This window comes from Jaculus jaculus, chromosome 4 (genome assembly GCF_020740685.1).
Source record: "Jaculus jaculus isolate mJacJac1 chromosome 4, mJacJac1.mat.Y.cur, whole genome shotgun sequence".
Classification (NCBI taxonomy): Eukaryota; Metazoa; Chordata; class Mammalia; order Rodentia; family Dipodidae; genus Jaculus; species Jaculus jaculus.
Genome location: NC_059105.1, coordinates 34338443 through 34357013, shown reverse-complemented (window position 1 = coordinate 34357013; position 18571 = coordinate 34338443). Strand labels below are relative to the sequence as shown.

General features: G+C 49.2%; 1 protein-coding gene across 4 annotated transcripts in view; it reads left to right on the top strand.

Moving 5' to 3' along the window:
* Nucleotides 1-316: 316 nt before the first annotated feature.
* Nrp2 (neuropilin 2) overlaps nt 317-18571 on the top strand; it is a 123515-nt gene continuing 105260 nt past the window's right edge. For 3 of the 4 annotated variants that reach the window (XM_004653555.2, XM_004653554.2, XM_004653559.3), the window contains exons 1-2: nt 318-1107; nt 17332-17509. In XM_004653555.2, coding sequence (XP_004653612.1) covers nt 1035-1107; nt 17332-17509 — 251 coding nt within the window. In that variant the 5' untranslated portion in view covers nt 318-1034. Of the gene's footprint in view, nt 1108-17331; nt 17510-18571 lie in introns of all 4 variants that reach the window. The other variant, XM_004653558.3, reaches the window with a different exon arrangement.

Here is an 18571-nt window from a genome sequence, read left to right as displayed (position 1 = left end):
GGAGGCGCGGGGCCGGGGGCTTGTGCGCCGCGCTCCTCCGCGGCTGCCTCTTTAATCAGGAACACAGAAGGGGCGGGCCCAGAGCCGGCGCGTAATCGGATCGCGGTGCCGCGGCTCTGACATCCACATGCTGCTCGGCCTGAAAAGGCGACGGGGGGAGCCCGAGGGGAGGCAGAGCCGGCGAGCGAGGCAGCAGCAGCCCGCAGCCCGCCCCCGGCACGTCCGCAGACGCGCGCACACACTCGCCGGCCGCTGGGCGAGGTGGAGGTGAGGGCGGGCGCCGCGAACTCGGACTGGGGGCTCGCTCGCTCGCTCGCGCCGGATCCCGGCCGCCGCGCCCGCAGCAGCCGCCGCCTCCACCGCCGCAGTTTCCTGCCTCGTACTCCCCTCCCGAGGCTGGCCGAGCGGGTGTAGCCGTTTCCCCCCCACACACACCCGCCTCCCCCGGGGTGGGGAGGCTCTGGCCAGGGGAACCCGAGCCGGACCACAGCAGAGCCACCGCCGCCGCCTCCCGCTGCCGGCTGTCCAGCGGTTGGTGCCTCTGCCTCCGCCCGCGTGTGCGTCCCGAGTGCCGGGAGGGGAGGATGTGTGACAGTTTGCGCCTCTGAGATCACACCGCTGCCTAGGGGCTCTGTGATGCCCACGGCAAGTCTTGCTTTGATTTTGATTATTACTATTATTTTAAGCTTGGCTTTCGGGAAATCCGCGTGATGTGTTGTGGGATAAAGGAAATGACACTTTGAGGAACTGGAGAGAACATAGATGCGTTTGGGTTTGGAGAGGAAACCAGTCCCCTCTCCTCGTGCCTGGTTTCAAGAGCTCTCCTCCCAGTGAGCTGGGGGATTCCAGCCAGAATAAAGGTGAAGACGGAGCCGCCGGGACCCAGGAGGGAGACGCTCACCATTTAGAGACCTTTGCAGAAGACACTGAAGGAAGAAAAAAAAAAATAATAAGAGAGAGAGGAAAAACACAAAGACTTATAATTATCCAAGAATCCTACGAACCCAGCCCTGGAGTGAGCCTCTCTCTCCACCATGGATACGTGCCCGCTCACCTGGGTTTTCTTAGCTCTCTACTTCTCAGGACATGAAGTGAAAAGCCAGCCAGGTAAGCCTTTCAAAGTTTTTTTTTTCTTCTTCTTCTTTCTATTCATTTAAACGTGGTTTCCCCTTTAAAGGCGGCTTCTAAGGCTAGAAAGCCTCGAAGACCAACTCAGGAGGAGGGTCTCTCAATAATTTAAAGAGAGATCTCAGGCAGTCCCCCCTACATCACCAGGGCTGCTAAACCCAACTTTTCTCTCCTGCTAGGGTGTGTGTGTATGTGTGTGTGTGTCTTGTAACAGAATTTGGCGGTGTTCAGATGTCACATATGGACTGAATCAAAGGTTTAAAAATACTACAAAGCCTTTGCATTACAGTTTTTTGGGGATTTTTTTCCCCCTGTCTTGAAGCAGAACACATCTCCCTTGAGTTTCTTCAACCTAGCCAGTGAAATATAAATCATTTGCATTCCCTCCGCTTAGCTACATTGAGCAATGTTAAGTGAAGGGCTTGGGAAAAACAAGAGTGTCGTTTTGGCTTTCACAAGCTGTGGGTTCTTTGCAGGATGGGTGGGTATGCCTCGCAGCGATGGGGCCGCGGCTGGTGGAGCAAGTTGGCTAGGGGCAGAGACGGGGCTTTCTGCTGGAAACCCAGGCAGCCCAGCCCCTGCGTGGTCCTTGCTCTTTCCTGCTTCCATGTGTTTTCTGGGAAAGTAAATCATACGGTCCTTTGGAAAATTATTATGAGATAAACTGCCTGGCTCCCGAAGGCCTCTCACTCTTGTGAAGTGGTTAGAAACTTTTGAGTGGAATTTGTTCTCTGTGACTGCCAAGGAGGGTGTGTGGACACACACTGCAGAGATAGATGAGCGCGGGCTGGGGCCAGCTTGGGTGCAAAACAGGCAAAGGAGAGCCCTGAAGGGGGCTCTGAGGTCTCAGGGAATCCTGTTCCGTGGGGCTTCTCCTTCCTTTCCGAGACGTCTCTCCTGGGTGAGCCCCCCTCTGCTAGGACAGTGATTGGACTCTGACAAAACTTAGCGGCTGCTACAGGTGACGGGAAGGTGGGAAACCATCCACGGAGGGAAGGGGAGAGGAGGAGGAGGAAAACCCCCTTCCAGAAAGACACTTGGAGGGTGACAGCCGCAGTGGTGGGCTCAGTTTCCGCAGTCGCCCAGGCGTCGCTGCGCAGAGGCTGGTGGGTCCTGGGCAGGAAGGAAGCTTCGCCGGTTCGTTCCCCTTCTGCAGTGCACACCCCGCGCCGCTTCAAGCGGGGTGGATAGTCGGGGACAACCCGCGGGGGTTCGGTGGTGGTTGTTTGAGGGGAAGATTGAGGAATGCCCTTGGCCACCTGAATCCAACCATTCACTGTGGCTACGGGCGGTTCCATATCTTATTCAAGCGATGAGTTGCAGGTCCATCCATAGCGAGGAGACGTTCTCGACCTCCCCCCCTTTCCTCCCTGCCTTAATTCTAAACTCCCATCTTGAAGCGGAATTCAATTACCTCCCGTGGATCTGAATGCCGCGTGAATTATGCATGTCTGTGTGGTTTGCAGTGTGTGCGTGCGCGCGCTCGCGCCGGGAGAATGCCCACCGTACGTTCCGTGTGCCGGCGCGGACTCCCGCGGGCCCCGGCGTGCGAGCGCGCACCCCGGCCCACACGCCGCACACCCGCCCCGGCGCGTCCGCGTGCAACTTCAGGTTCCGTGCGCTGTGCCGATAGGAGGGCTTGTGAACACTCTGGGACCAGCTACTCTCCCAGCTGTTCGCACATCTGTCCCCGAGAGCTGCGTGCAGGGTGTGTAACTGTGTGTGTGTGTGTGTGTGTGTGCGCGCGCGCGTGTGTGCGCGCTCGGACCCACTCCCGCGCTGCCACCTGCCTCCGGGCTCTCTGCAGAGCCCCCTCCCATCCCAACCTCTGCTCGCGCTGCGTCACTTCCAGAGAAGCTACGAGGCTCGGAGATCGAGGCAAGTCACCCGCTGCTACGAGGCCGCGGGCAGCTTCGAACCCGGGGTGGGACCTGCCCAGAACTGATAATTCTCCAGCTACCCGCCAAAGGCGATCGCCAGCCACGACTTTCAGGCTCTCTGCCAGAGCAACTGACTGGCACCAGGGGAGCTGGCCGGGGTGGCAAAGGGCGAGGCCAAGCTAGACCTCTGACTCACCCAGTGTGCGCCCTCCTGGAGGTTAGAAGTGGGATTGGATTGGCTGGCCTAGACACTCACGGCGATTCCGAGAAGGAATCGGTGATCCGAAGGCGGATAGTTTTAACGTGGCGAGCAACCTAGCAAACACCCGCACTGGCACAGCGCGCGACTCCGAGGGTCCTCCGTAGCTAGCTGGGAGGCCGCGTGGGCGCCGCACACCAGGCTCCCCCACCCAGCCACCCACCCCCGCCCCCCAGCCTCGCCGCCCTGCAGAATCTCAGCATGGTCCCCACTCTCCCCCACCCCCCCCCCCGACCCTGGGGTTTCCCCCCCCCCCCCCCCGGGCTCTCGGCTTCGGGCCGGCGCGGCTGACCCTGCTGGAAGGCTGTAAGCGGCCCCTCCCGTCCCCGCGCGCTCAGCTCGGCGCCGCAGGATTGCCGCTGTCCGGGGGGGAGGGGGGAGCTGGCCGTGAAGAGCTACCCCACCCCGCGCCGGGGCCTGGAGAAGATCCCGGAGCTCGCCGGGCTGGGTGGCAGAAAGCCCCGGGTGGCTCTGAGAGCGCTCAGGGCGGAGAGCGGAGGTCGGGAGCCGCGGGGATGCGCAGCTCGGCCCGCGCCCCGAGCAGGTGAAGAGCACGCGGCGCTCGGGCATCCACGTGGCGAAGACGCGGGCACCCCACCCCCCACCCCCAGCTCCCCTCCCCGCCCCCCAGCGCCGTCTCTAACGCCGCATCGATTTGTTTGGGCGACGCAGCAGAAACAGAGCCGGGCGATCCATAAACATTCTATTAGGCAAAAATATTCCCAGAGAAAGCAAGAGGGTAAAGCGTCCGCGAAGTTGGCCGCCTTGGACTCCTTCAGGCTTGTCCCCTCCTCCTCCTCCCGGCGAAGGACACCCCCACCAGGATGCCTGCGGCATTTCCTTGAAGCGGCCCCAAGCCAGAAAGTTCAGCGGAGCCTGCGGTTCGCCTCGCCCGCAGCCTCTGCAGTAATGCGCGGATCGCACCCCCCTCCCCCGCAGCTCGGCTCTTCACGAGTACACGGGAGAAAAAGAAATGAAATACGCTATTCACGGCCGCTGCTTCATTTTCACTGATTGATTTCTTTTTAATATCAACAAGAGTTAAAGGAGGCCAGGAGCGCTGTGATTAAAGGGCTGCCCCCACCCTTCGCCTCCGGCGGTCTGCTCCCGGAGACCAGCCTTTCCCACCACATCCCAGCGAGCCCGGGATGGGTGATGGGGTGGGGGGTGGAGGAGACGACACCCGCAGAGCTAGTGTCCTGAGGTGGACGTTGGAGGGGGTGGGAAGGATGGTCTGGTCGACCCTCTGGGAATCTCCTGGAGCTAGGAGTCAGGGAATCAGCTTTGCAGACCAAGCTTAACGGATCCCTCTGGGCCGCTACTGCGGCTGGGTTGAATTTCTTCTGCAAGGATAGAGGCTCCACGCGGGTTTATTGGCGTGTGTTCTGCTGGGCTCCCTCCCTCCAGCTCCCTGCCTTGCAGTTTCTGACTGAGAGGAGAGCCCCCTGGCGCTGGCCATTCCCCCAAGCAGCGCCGGGCCACTAAATTCCCTTTTGCTACAGTTAATCATCGTGATCCGTGGTGTGTGTGTGAGGAGAGGTGAGGGGGATTTAGGGGTTCCTGGCAGTGGGTTCTTCATAAGGTGGCAACTATCAGGTTAAGCACTCCCCCCACTCCGCTGCTTCACCACCACCCCCCCCCCCCAGCCAGACCTCCTAACATCTCCCATCTTCCCCCCTTCCTCCCTTCTCTCCAGGAGTGCTTTGATCTGTGCGGGGCTTTAACACCATTGCCATGGACACGGACTGACTAGGTCAATTCAACCTTCCGTCGGGGTTGGGTGATCAGATAAGAGGTGTAAATTGGTTGTGGGGGACAGGTCCTCGTTCAAACCAATCCTGAAAGAGTGGCCGTGATGCTTAAGTGCCAGATAGGGATTTGATGAGTGTTTTAGACTGTCTCCCCAAAATGTGAGATGGCCATGGGTGAGGACGGTAATTTAAAAGTAAAATTGCATTACAGCTCATCAGTGCTGTACAGACAGACTGCCCTGGGCTCTGGGGACTAGTCTCATGCCCACATTAAATAAGTGCCCAGTCACCTTTTCCCCAGAAGCAGGCGCTGGAGGTGGAGGTGGAGGCGGTGAGGCTGTTACTAGTTGCCAACCAAGCACCCAGTGCCAAACAGTGGAAAGGGGAGAGCGCCCCGCAGGGCTCCAAAGCAGGCCCCTACTTGTCCAGGGTATGCCAGGTAGAATTGAGAATGCCCAGCAGCTCTTGGGTTTGAAGTTTCATGTCATCCCATGGAGCCCTCAGAGCGCTCAACTGGCAAAGTGCAACATTAGAAAGCGGCAGGAACAGCAGCCTAAGCTCTCCAGGCAGGACTCCTGCTGTCCACCAAATGGCACTGATCCCCTGCTGTTGAATGGAAAGTCCACATTCTTCAACAGTAAGACAAGCCCCTATCTCAAAGGCATAGGAAAAGTGAAGAGTCCAAACACTAGTTCCTATGCAATGAGGCATTGAATGCAAATAATTTAAGGATGGGGGGGAGAGGGTCAATGGGGAAAGAGGCCTAGACCTGGTGATTCCAAGGCTCATGGAGCTCTTCTCAGCCAACTGTTCATTAAAACAACCCAGAATGAACTAACTTGTGGTTTCCTTGGCGTGAGGCATTTCTAAGTCAACAGAGTTCAGCAGCCAGTAGTGCCTCTCCGGTCCCTCCCCCCCCTAGTTTTCAGAATATGTCTCCCAAAGATGAGGAAGGAAAAAGGTTGGAGATCAGAAGTGAGATGTGCATTTGTAGAAAGACAGAGCAAGGGATGTTAAGTAAAATTGATAGACCATTGTTTCCAGCTAGCCCCAGCCTGTACTGAACCCCAGAAGACCAGACCAAACCAGAATGTATAGGCCCTTATGCTAGGGGCTGGGCACCATGTTATCAAACTGAACTTTGAACTGATTCAGTTTTCCCAAAAACAAAACATCAGAAGAACCACAACAGCCAATGGGGAGCCGGCTACCTAAGCCAGCACAATAGGAAGTTGCCTCTGCTTTAACCAGATAAGGAAAGTAACTCTCTTTTCTGTTTCCTGGGCCCTCATCTGTCTGTAACAGCCCCCTCCTCTGCTTAGCTTATGAGAACCTCATCTAATTTTAGTAAATGCCACATTGAAAAGAAAACAATTAAACCTATAACTAAGTGTGCTTTGTTTTGTTTTGTTTTCTGGTTTTGTGATGGACATAACACACCTGACTTTTATTATTATTATTAGTTCTGTACATAGTATATATACAGCCATGTCAGTACCATCATTACCTCCTCCCCTCTCCTAAGGGACCCTCATTGGGGAATGTGGGTCATGCATTGTGGGGTAAACCATCAGTTATGGGGAAGAGGCAATGTCTCTGTGCATAATGTCCCAATTTGTGGCTCTAACAATCTTTCCACCCCCTCTTCCGTGAATTTCCCTGAGCCATGTTGGGTTTGTTTTAGGTCTACTTCAGTGATGAGGTCTTGGGAGCCTCTGTGTCTCTGGATCTCTGGTTTAGTAGGAGTTGAGTGTTCTCTGTGTCGATCTCCTTCACCCTTGTGCTGGTACCAGGCTCACCAAGAAAGTAACCCCAGCTAAAATTTCTTGAACTACGAAGACAGGACTAGAACAGCACCCTGTGAGCAGAGGTTCATGGCATCATGAACATACCTGAGGGCTCATCTGACCACACCCTGTCAGATGACACATTCACCTTGAGTGGCAGATGCATGTTTTGATCCCAAAAGCTAGTCTCTGTACAGTTTCTTCCAGGCAAGGACTCCAACCAGTTGGTGGCTTCCAATGTTTAACCTATTTCTGAAAGATACAGAAGTCAGAGGGTTTCTTTTTGCCTGTTTTGCTTGTCTGTTTTCTGACGTTCCTACAACAAGGCTCTACCTGCCTTGATGAGAAAGGGCCCAGTGCTTAAGGGCTTCATTGCCTAACAACCTAACAAGGTTCAGTGAATTGGATTCCAGGACATACCGGCCATGTCCTGTGGCTGGCCCAGGAGAAAGCTTCCAAAGGTTTAGGAAGCTGTCAGGTTTAGATAAGACTGAGCTCCTATCCTATGGGACCTTGGCTGTATTAATAAGGAGAAATTAATTTTTAACCACTGGGAACATTGCCAAATTATGTGACCTTTGACAGACCAGCTGTGCTATAAAAATAAATCCCCCATTTCTGAAAATACTGCTCCTCTCCAGTAGAACAATAACAATGTGGCATTTAGGACAAGGAAGAGCAGCTTGAGAATAAAGGAGAGAAATGGGTGTTGACAAGAAAAAAGAAAAAAAAAAAACAACTCTGATGCTGTGATACGTGATTTCAGACTTGAACACTCTCCCCACCTTCCCCCAAACCTCACTCAGGCTTTCCAGTACATAGGAAAAAGGAGCCCAAGTGACAGGGAGCCAGTGTCTGTGTGTGCAGGCAACGGAGAAGGTGTTAAGTGCTTCCAGCTTGCCCACACCCCAGCCTTGAACACATCCCTCATTGTTCACACTGGGCAGATTACTGGCATGGACAGGGAACAGGGAGTATTTAAGTGGACAAAATATTTGTTTCCTTAAATGCCACCAAGTAAGTGTGTCAAAGAAGTTTGAGGGCTTCGTTACTTCTACCTTCTGAATAATAGGAGCCAGACTTGCTCTGGGGTTTAAGATCCAGCTCAGGGAGTCACCAGCTCTGTGATTTAAGTACTCTGTGCCTCAGTTTCCTTATCTGTAAAATGTGCGTGATAACCACAGTACCTACCCCTGAGGCAACTGTGCTATGTCAAATTCCAAAGTAGTGATTGAGCCTGTTCTGAGCCAACAGCTCCAGCAGGCTTAACCATCTCTATCATAGAAAGCACTCTCTAACCATTATGGTGAGTTTATTTTATTTTTATGAGACGTATTCATTCTCAGCGGCTCCCTCCCTAACCCTTTGTCTGCGCTTTAGAAGCGCCAGGCTATCTCTCACCACACTGTTCTTCAGAGACGCTGTGCCCCACTGGATTCTCCTCTCAGACTTATGTCTCCTCGGCATTGTTTTTTCTTCCTTGTTCTGTTTTCCGTGTTCTTGCCTCCACTTTTTTTTTTCTTTCAAATCTCACTTTTTTCTTTCTTTTCCTTTTCCTGTCCTCTCCTTCATGACTGAAAGTGTGCTCCCAGTTTTCACAGGGAGCACTGTGTTTAAGGCTCCCCCCGCGCGCGCCTCTCTCTCTCTCTCTCTCTCTCTCTCTCTCTCTCTCTCTCTCATTTGTAATAACTTCTACTCTGGCATTAAGGCCCCTCAGCAGCTCAACTCAAAAAAGTCATCAGAAAGACAAAATAGCTTTTACCCAGCAAGACTCTTAATAATCCCATTTCCCTCTGGGTCTTCATAAAAGAGTCATGACCTAACTAGGAAAAAAAAAAAAGCATGGCGGGGAGGGGCTGGGAATAAAAAGAAAAGAAAGCTCTCCCCACTAGCTTGCAGTGCACGGGGGCTCCTGTCCAGTTGAGTGCATATGTGTGTCCCTGGTGCCCTGCTCCCAGCCTCCAAAGATGCTTTGATAACCAATGATCAGGTTCTGGAGAGTCTGTCCTCAAATAAAATAAAGAGAATTGCAATTTACTGGGCCAAATGATAATGATAATAATAATAGTAGCTTGAATAAATGGGGAGAAAAATAAAACAGACACACCCTAAGGGCATATCAGGAGCCAGAGATTAGGGACATAAGGACAGATTGAAAGAGAGGTGAGCTGAAGTCAAACAGAAGAAAATCCAGTGCTGGCAGGTGCTTTAGTGAGTAATGAGACTTGGGATCTTACAATCACTATTCAGACAGACCTTGCCTGTGGGAGCACTGAGTAGAACAATATCAACAACAACAGCAAAGCTCAGAGAAAAATCAGTTTTGCTATTGCAAGAATGAATGTGCGTATCCATTTAACTTCATCATTATCTAAAGTTAGGGTGTCCTGCAAAATCTAGTTCACATTAAGTTCACACCTTTGACTGGGTTTTATTATCCCAAACAAGTTAATTAAACTCTTAATTTACCACTTTGAAAATCTGCATTTAATCATAGCTGTGAAGAGGAAAGAAAGGGTGAAGTAGAACAATTTGTGATAAAACTGAATTTTTGGTATTTAGTGATACTCTTTGGATTACTTTACTTCAGTCTATATTTGTTAATTGGTCAAATTTCATGGACTCTGGCGTTGGGAAAGGCTCTGGGTTTGCTCTCATAAGGTTTGCCCAAGATATATAAGGAAAGATTGCCGTCTTCCTCAGGTGACTGGTGGTCCAGCCTAGTAAATAAACTTCTAAACTCCCATGCTCCTTAGGAGAAGATACTGGAGAGCTTCAGCCTTTAAGACATAGGGAGGGGAAGATTACCCCTGGTGCCAGTCCTGTGGGGCTGAGGAAAGGTAGTACACAGGTGAGATTTACAGCAGGGAAAGTGTTCAGGGGAAAGGGAAAGTGGGAGCAGAGATACAGTCTCTGGGTCGTTTAGGGAATGCTCAGAAGCTGCAGTGTAGGATAAAGTTAGAAATAATCACTGGGGCTCAATGCAGTGTGCTAACTACAAGACCAAGGGTTTGAGTTTCACGTGCTAACCAAGGGGGAGCCATTGACTTTTCAATGTAAGCTTTAGTTAATCAAAATAACTGAAAAGGATATATCTTATTACCTTTTCTCCCCCACTTTCCACTGGATTTAGGAGAGATCTCAAAATTCTTCTTCTGTTTCCTTCCCTAAATGTCTCTTAAAATGGTCAGGATTTGTAATCCCAGATCTCTCATCAATGGCATCAAAATTGCATTTGCAATGAGGGCTGGAAAGGAGCGGACATAAATACACACTAATGATATTATATCGGCTGCCCTATTGGAATTGCATTTGTTTATGATATAAGATGACAAATAACAAAATTACCACAGGTGGCATGAGTTGAGGTCAGGGGAGGTAATCACATCAAACTTACATTTTACCAATTAAGTGAAGGTTCATTTTTAGCATCTAGGTTGAAGAGGAAGAAAGGCTCCAAAAGGCTCTGTTTCCAGACCCAATTTCCAGCTGTGCACTGTGCCAGTGAGTTGAAGTTCTGGAAGAGTTTCTTTCAGTTCCCCTTGCTTTCCAGGCACATGTGCTGACTTCCTCTCGTTGGACTCTTTCTCTTTTCTCCCCTCCCAGATGGTTCTTTTATTCAGATTTTGAACTTTATCACTGCAAAAACGTCATGGGGATTTTCATTTGCGGTGCCTTCAGGAGTGCATTTCTTACCGCCACTCAGCCCCATAAATTGAATAGATTGCTGTCCCCTCCTAGTTGCCTTAGGAAGCGGTCAAATAGCCACATTCCTGGCCTGATGGATTGGCTCATTTCTTCCCAGCTTAAGCCAAGATATGGATTTTATGAGACTGTCTTGTGACAGGCTGAAGTCACTTCGAATAAAACAAAATCCAGCCTCAGCTCACAGAAATAACTCTTCAAAGGCAGCTTATCCTGGGTTGGAGAGCAAAATTTGGTTAAAACCCAGAGCCTAGGACTTAGAAGGCCTGGGTGAGGGATTCAAAAGGAGATGCTGTTGGTCTTTCTTTTCATATATCCCTGTTGTTGATGTGCTCACACACAGAACTGTGTGTGCACAATATTTATAAATACACGGCCACAGACCCAGTTAAGAAAAGGAGTGCCTGTCAGCAGAGCTAATGCGATTAACAGAGACAGTTGAACTCTTTATAATGCAAGACAGTCATGTTCATCCCAAGAGCCCAGAGTTTTGTTTCAGCCTTGCCAAGTAAACAAAGCAGGGATAACACCTGAAGAAATGTGGTATTATCTAAGAAGGAAGAGAATCTTTTGAATTTTTCCATCAATCTCTAGGTTATAGTCTCTTCCTTACTTCATGATAGGTTTGAATTTGGGAACTGGGAATAGCCTATAGGATGAGAAAACAAAGTCTCAGGGTAGTGGACACACACTTGTGAGTGGTGAGACTAGATTTGATTCCAAGGCTTGTAATCCTTACCCAGTGGGACTTCCAGTCACTGAAATAGTGAATGAAGTGGCAAGGTGACAACTTTCTCTCTTTCTAAGTGGACGAACGAGCTTTTTCTGTGCTTTGCTGTTAACAATTAAATGAATATAGCATTGTGAGATCAGGGACAGAATAAGGTTATGACTAGTAAGGAATAAAATTGTAGGGCTGGAGAGATGGCTTAGCAGATAAGGTGCTTCTAGGGACCCCTGTTCAATACTCCAGGTCCCATGTAAGCCTGATGCACAAGGGGGCGCATGCATCTGGAGTTCGTTTGCAGTGGCTGAGGGCCCTGGCATGCCCATTCCCTCTCTCTCTCTCTCTCTCTTTCTCCTTCTCTCTGTCCTAATAAATAAATAAATCAGAGGAAAAACATAGCTTCAAAAAAGAATACATTGTAAAGAATAAATTGTAAAGCACATTATTTTCAAGGGAAATACAACTGACTGCCTTTCCCCACCAAGTATCCTCAGTTGTACAGTAGTCCATCTCACTTGTGAGAAGTAGTTCCAAGCCCCCCAACAGATGTCTGAAGCCTTGAGGTGTACCCACTCTTACATATGACTGTGTTTCTATTCCTATGTATCCTTCCTATGTCCTTGTGATAAAGTTTAATTTATACATTAAGTACACTGTGATTAACAATAACTAAATATAGCAACTGTAACAATATACCGTTATAAAAGTTACATGGGTGTAGTGCCTTAGCTGGCTGTACTGAATGTGCTCCACCCCTTCTGTGACGGTGGGATGCACTGGGGTGGAAGGAGGTGAATAATTTAGCATGGCCATGTAGTATTTGGCTACCATTGACCTCCTGACAATGTGTCAGAAGGAGGATCATCTAGTTTTGGCAATGCCCTTGACCACAGGTAGCTGAAACCACAGAGAAACCACAGAGAAGTAGGGAGTACTGCACATGAGAGAGCGCTGTCTCTAATCCTCCCTCTGTTCTCCACGGCATCTAAAGTCACAAGGGCACTGAGATGCAGCTCAGTGGGTTTCAAACAGACCCAGGAGGCCCCAGGGTACGCTCAGAGAAGTTCCTGGGAGATGACGGGAGAGTCTGAGGGCCACAGAACTCTTGCAGGTTTCCGGCTCCCTCCTTCACAGCATCCAAGAATTCCACTTCCATTTGCTATGTACATCAAAGTTCTTGGAAAAGAATTGGTAAGAAGTGGGAAATGCCACTTCTCAAAATAAATAAATAAATAAATAAATAAGGTACAGCTCTACATCTAATGCAGTCTACTTATTGAATTATGTGTGTGAAGTTAAGACCAGGCAAAGCTCTGCTCAGATAAGAACCAGTGTTTTTGGCCACTATCAAGCTCTTCCCCTTTCCTGGTAACCATCACTCCTCCACACATACTCACATGGTCACGTATCTTTGACAACTAACTCCAGCCACCAAGTGTCCCTGTTTATGCTTTCAGTTCAACCATACCATGGTAGTCTGACTGTTTTTCATCTATGGTCATGTGGCTCTGGCTGTTGAAGCAGGCCAACGAAATTCGGATTATTTAAAAGTCCTCAGGCTAGAGAGATGGCTCAGTAGTTAAAGGCGCTTGATTGCAAAGCCTGATGGCCCAGGTTCAATTCCCCAGCATCCACATAAAACCAAATACACAAAGTGGCACATGCATCTAGAGTTCGTTTGCAGTGGTAGGAGGCCCTTGCATGTCCCTATTCTCTCTCTATCTCTCTCTCTCTCTCCCTCCATCTCAAATAAATAAATAAAAATATTTTTAGAAGTCCTCACCAATGACATGTTTCCATTTTAGTAAATAGTATTATCAAATCTGGACCATACAATATTTCTTTTTAAAAAATATTTTATTTTGTTTTCCCAAGGAGGGAGAGAAGGAAGAAGGAAGAAAGAGAGAGAGGGAGAGAGAAGGGCATGTCAAGGCTTCCAACCACTGCAAACAAACTCCAGATGCATGTGCCACTTCATGCATCTGGCTTTACGTGGGTACTCGGGAATTAAACTTCAGTCGTTAGGCTTTGCAGGCAAGCACCTTAACCACTGAGCCATCTCTCCAGCCCCATACACTATTTCTTTAAAAGAACTACAATTAAACTTACTTAGAAAGCAGACCAGATTTGTAAAAGCTCTTCTTTTACTCCTCAATACTTCCTAAAAATCCAATGTTATTACCAATGAGCTAGAAATCTTTCTTAAATTGGGTTCTCTAGGAGGGTGAGTCCCTAAGTGAATGGGTAGAAAAATCCTTTTATCTTTTCAGGGCCAGGATACCCCTAGGCAGTATCAGGCTGCAGTAAAAGCAAGGAAGCATGTGCAGGATTGGGCAAGGGGAGGTGTCAGTACCTGCTATTTTATATTTAAAATAAAAAACCCTAAGTACTCCCTATGAGGAAAATTGGAACCTTGATGACTTCAGAAGTTAGTGTTCTCGTTACTTGAAGTTACGCGTGTAGAGATATCTCATCAGGTCTTTTACCACCTGACCTCTGACCTGCCCTACTCATCCCTTAGGCTTCTGCTCCCAGAGATGAGAGGAAACAGCTGTGAACATTTTAGGACTGGGTTTTGAGGCTTCTCTTTGGGAAATAAATTTGCCCCAGGTGAAAGGTGTTCACAAACTAGTTGCAGTAAGAGGTCCCCCTTTCACCTCACCAAACAGGCTCAGTGGTGTAATTCAGCAGGGTCCATTTCCCCACTGTGTATGCAGATTGGCCTGAAGGGCTTTGCCCTTGAGTTCAACTCTCCTTCAGCTTGGCTTGGCTCCTCTGAAACAAGACAGAAAGCATTTATGAAGTTCGCTTTGGAGCACAATAAAGGCCAGCAAAGTGACGGATGGTTTAGCTCCTCACAAGAAATTCTAGCTAATTCCTATTGGGGCATGTTTGTATTTAAGAAATGGAGAGCTCCCGACCCTGGAAATGAAAAGACCAATTATCAACAGGAGATGTAGAAGGACTAAGCATATTTTCTTTATGGTTTTTACTGATGTCTTTCAGGAATTCTGTTCTCTCCAAGAAAAATAGAAACCGAAATTCTAGTATTTATCTCTGTGGACATATGTCTGTGCAAATGATTTGTGATATTTTTTGAGAGGGTGTGAACGTGTGTACAGGACTAAAGTGTGAATTACTGATACATATACAATGCAATTGATGCATCTTCAGTATCTCTGCTTGTGTGTGTGTTTCTGAGTGTGAATGCAATCCAAATACGAATGTGAATGTATAAGTGTCTGGGTACTAAAAAGGTGAACCACACACAACCAAGGCAGATGTTTTAATGCATCCTCAGCTATTACAGTAAGTGCCTAGATTTTCTTCAGATAAAGGACAGAGAAAAAAGATGAGTTATTCCTTTTTCTTTTAGTTAGTAAATTTTAACAGCAGAAAATGTGGACTATTGGCTCTGACATCCTACTATACAGTTAAAGAACAAATTGGGGGCTGGAGAGAGAACTCAGCGGTTAGGGCACATGTCTGCGAAGCCTAAGGACCCCGGTTCGATTCTCCAGGTCCCACGTTAGCCAGATACACAAGGGGACGCATGCATCTGGAGTTCGTTTGCAGTGGCTGGAGGCCCTGGCACTTGCGTGCTCTCTCTCTCCCTTTCTCTGTTTCAAATAAATAAGTAAAAATAAAATCTCTGAAAAAAAAAAAATGAGTAATTAAAAAACAATTGGCCCTGCATGGTGTCTCACACCTTTAATCCCAGAACTCAGGAGGCAGAAGTAGGAGGATCGCTGTGAGTTCGAGGCCACCCTGAGCCTACATAGTGAATTTTAGGTCAGTCTGGGCTAGATTGAGACCCTATCTCAAAAAACCCAAAGAAATTAAAAAAAAAAGAATTGCAGGGCAATGATTGCTCCTAGTAAAGATGCAAAATGAAACCTTCTTGGGAGGAAGTCCCTTTCCTGTCTTTTTCGCAGGTCGGGGTGCATGGTCTAATTACTGAATGCTCAAGCCTGGGGTTCAGGGAATTGATGGGAGCAATTCTTTCAAGAGTAATTGGAGAGCAGCAGGGAAGGGTAAGGAAGGAAGGAGAGGGCTCGGGTGATGGGGAAACCATAAGTGTCACTAAACAGTAGCTCAGCTCAGGTTTCCTCCGATAAGTTCCAAGGCAGAAAGTGTGGTTTGGCATAAGGTGGTGGCAGGACTGTCGTTTTCTGCAAAATAGCTGGCAGAGGTCTGAACCCGGTAGAACATTCCCTCTTCTGCTGGTCTGGCAGAAGCAGCTGGTAATGCAAGTGCCCACACCTCTGCCTTGTCCGAGAGCTCCGCCCATCTCCCTTTCACATGTGCGAGTCAGGATGGATGGGCCACCCTATGACCAGCTGGAGGATGCTGGTGCCCACTGTGGGGAGGACTTACTGAGAAAGCCTTCAGAGCCCTCAGGCAATGGCCACAGAGCGCTGGGGGTGTGCATCTGGGTGGGAGGGATGGCTCCATTGTCCTCCAGGACCGGGAAGGATGCAAGGTCATTAGGTAGAGGGTGATATGGTGGTGTCTGCTAGCCTGAGGAAATAGCTTGCTTTTGTTTTCTACCCAGTAGGAAGTAGACCTGAATCCATTAGATTCTGGGCAGTTCAACCCAGCACAGTTTGAGCCCTTCTAGCACTTGGAGGCTAGATGCCGAAAAGGCTACTTTGTGTGGATTTGTGTCCCCACCGCCATTGTATAGGCCTGCCCATCATTTATGCATTTAAAGCCTGTCAGGCTGGAGATCTGCAACCGAGCTCTGGAAGACGGTAATGCCAGCAGACACAGGGGATGGTAAAGTGCACCTGTAGAGTTAAAAATGCATGACCCCATTCCCTCTTTGAGGGAACAGAGGAGAAAGACCCCATCCTGGAGGGGGGCTGCTGAGCTGTAATACATAATTCACGGGCCCATGCTGCTCCATGCAGATGGCGATATTAAATTGTGATTGATGCTCAGAGACTCACACATCTCAGGAAGGTCTCCAAGAGGCTTCAGAATACTCCATGACTCTTGCGCCTCTCTGTTCTAACTGTGGCATTAAGCAACACCCCACTACCCCACTTCCCAAGAACCCCTGCTAAAAATCGCAGAACTTCTCTCCCAAACAGATGAGATTCTTCAAATGTCATCGCCCACCTTTTCGGCCTTTGAAGGTCATCCCTTCCCTCCTGGCCCACTGAGGCTGTTTATTTCCAGCTAGGCTTTGCTGGAAGGGGGCGTCAGAGCTTCCAGCCTCTGCCATTCAGGCAGCTGGTCATGGCTGGGTAAAGTCGCAGCACTCTCTGGTGGTGGTGAGAGAAGGGACAGTGACAGAAAGCACAGAAGAAGCAAGCACATCACTTCAACACAAAGCACCTTTGTCAAAATCCTGAGATTAGAGTCACTGAATTCTCCAATACAGATTTTTCCACTGGGTGTATAATGAAATGATAAATCAAATTTGTGGTGTGTATGGAATTAAATGTTTGGGGGTTTTGCTTTTTCTTTCTTAAACAAGAAGAAGCTGAAATCACCCTCCAGGGCCTGTTCCAGCCCAAAGCTGAAAGTGCTTCTTCTCAGCACCACATGTAATTGTTGCCAGGCTGCTGGTGGGGCAGTACCACAGAAACCACCACTGGCAGTTCTAGGAGCCCGGCTGCTGCCTGATGGCTGCCTGGGCTGGCCTAGGAGTCACTGAATAAAATGAAGGATTTATGAGATAAAGATAGAGATGGGAGGGTGGAACGAAAAGAAGAAGGTGGGCCAAGAAGGGGAGACAGCAAAAAAGCAGGGAGCCTTGTTAAGTGTACAGTCTTCTTGTTTTTATAATCTCCAGCCGTGTAATTGGGAATATTTATGACCACTTTCTGGAATAGGAGCATGTGTGTGTGTGTGTGTGTGTGTGTGTGTGCGCGCGCGCGCGCGCGCGTGCGCGTGTGTGGTTGGTGGGGAAGGGAAGGGATGAGCTGAAATAATCTCTTCCACTGCATGAGTAAGTAGGTTAGTCTCCTGGACTGCCATAAAAGGTCCGTAAAGTTGTGCTCAGCTGCTGGGGGAGAAGGGAGGCAGGAGGGGAAAGGCTGGTGAAGCCTCTCTGAAGTGCTCTGGGCGTTCTGTTCTCTTGTAGACCCACCCTGTGGAGGCCGTCTCAATTCCAAAGACGCTGGCTACATCACCTCGCCAGGCTACCCCCAGGACTATCCCTCCCACCAGAACTGCGAATGGGTGCTCTACGCTCCTGAACCCAACCAGAGGATTGTCCTCAACTTCAACCCTCACTTCGAAATTGAGAAGCATGACTGCAAGTAAGCACCACCCTGCTAAACGTGGGGATACCCCTTCTTCCCCCCCCAACATCCCTATGTTTCTGTCCCTTCTGTCACTGGAGGACAATAGTGGGTCTCAACCCCAGAGGGACCCCTGAAGGTGACTTTATCTTTCATGGGAAGTAAGGTGAAAAGTGCCGAGTCCATGAGGGTGAGAACTTGTACTGATTCTTGGGGCAGCAGAGGCTGGTCTCAAAACTGCTCTAACGGATGCATTCCACAAACACTGTTCTGATGGCTTTACAAGCATTATGAATCTTCTTGTTCTCCCCATGGCCCCAGGAGCTGGTGCCATTATGACGTCCATTTGGGAGATGAGAACACTGAAGTTCAGAGAGGTGAAGTGTATCACCCGAGGTGACTCACTCCGATGGTCTTACAACAGGACATCAGTTCAGTCACCTTGGAAACGTGTGGCTTGGGAGCTACAGGGTGAACATTTAGACATTTGTGAGTGCTTTTGAAATGCATGTAAACACTGGGGTCTGAACTGAGGTAGGTAAGCAGGCAGGGTTGCAATGTCAAGAATGCAGGTGTAGGGCTGGAGAGATGGCTTAGTGGTTTAGTTCTTGCCTGTGAAACCTAAGGACCCAGGGTTGAGGTTCGATTCTCCTGGACCCACGTAAGCCAGATGCACAAGGGGTGCATGCATCTGGAGTTCATTTGCAGTGGCTGGAGGCCCGGCATGCCCATTCTCTCTCTCTCTCTCTGCCACTCTCAAATAAATAAATAAACAATAAGAAAGACAATTTTTAAAAAAGAATGCAGGTGTATACGGGCTGTCAGGTGTGCTATTGTAAGTACTTTCTTTTTTATGGCTTTTTTTCAACTTTTTAAAATTTTTATTTATTTATTTGAGAGTGATAGAGAAAGAGACAGTTAGAGAGAATGGGCACACCAGGGCATCCAGCCTCTGCAAATGAACTCCAGACACATGTTCCCCCTTGTGCATCTGGCTAACATGGGTACTGGGGAATCAAGCCTTGAACTGGGGTCCTTAGGCTTCACAGGCAAGCGCTTAACCACTAAGCCATCTCTCCA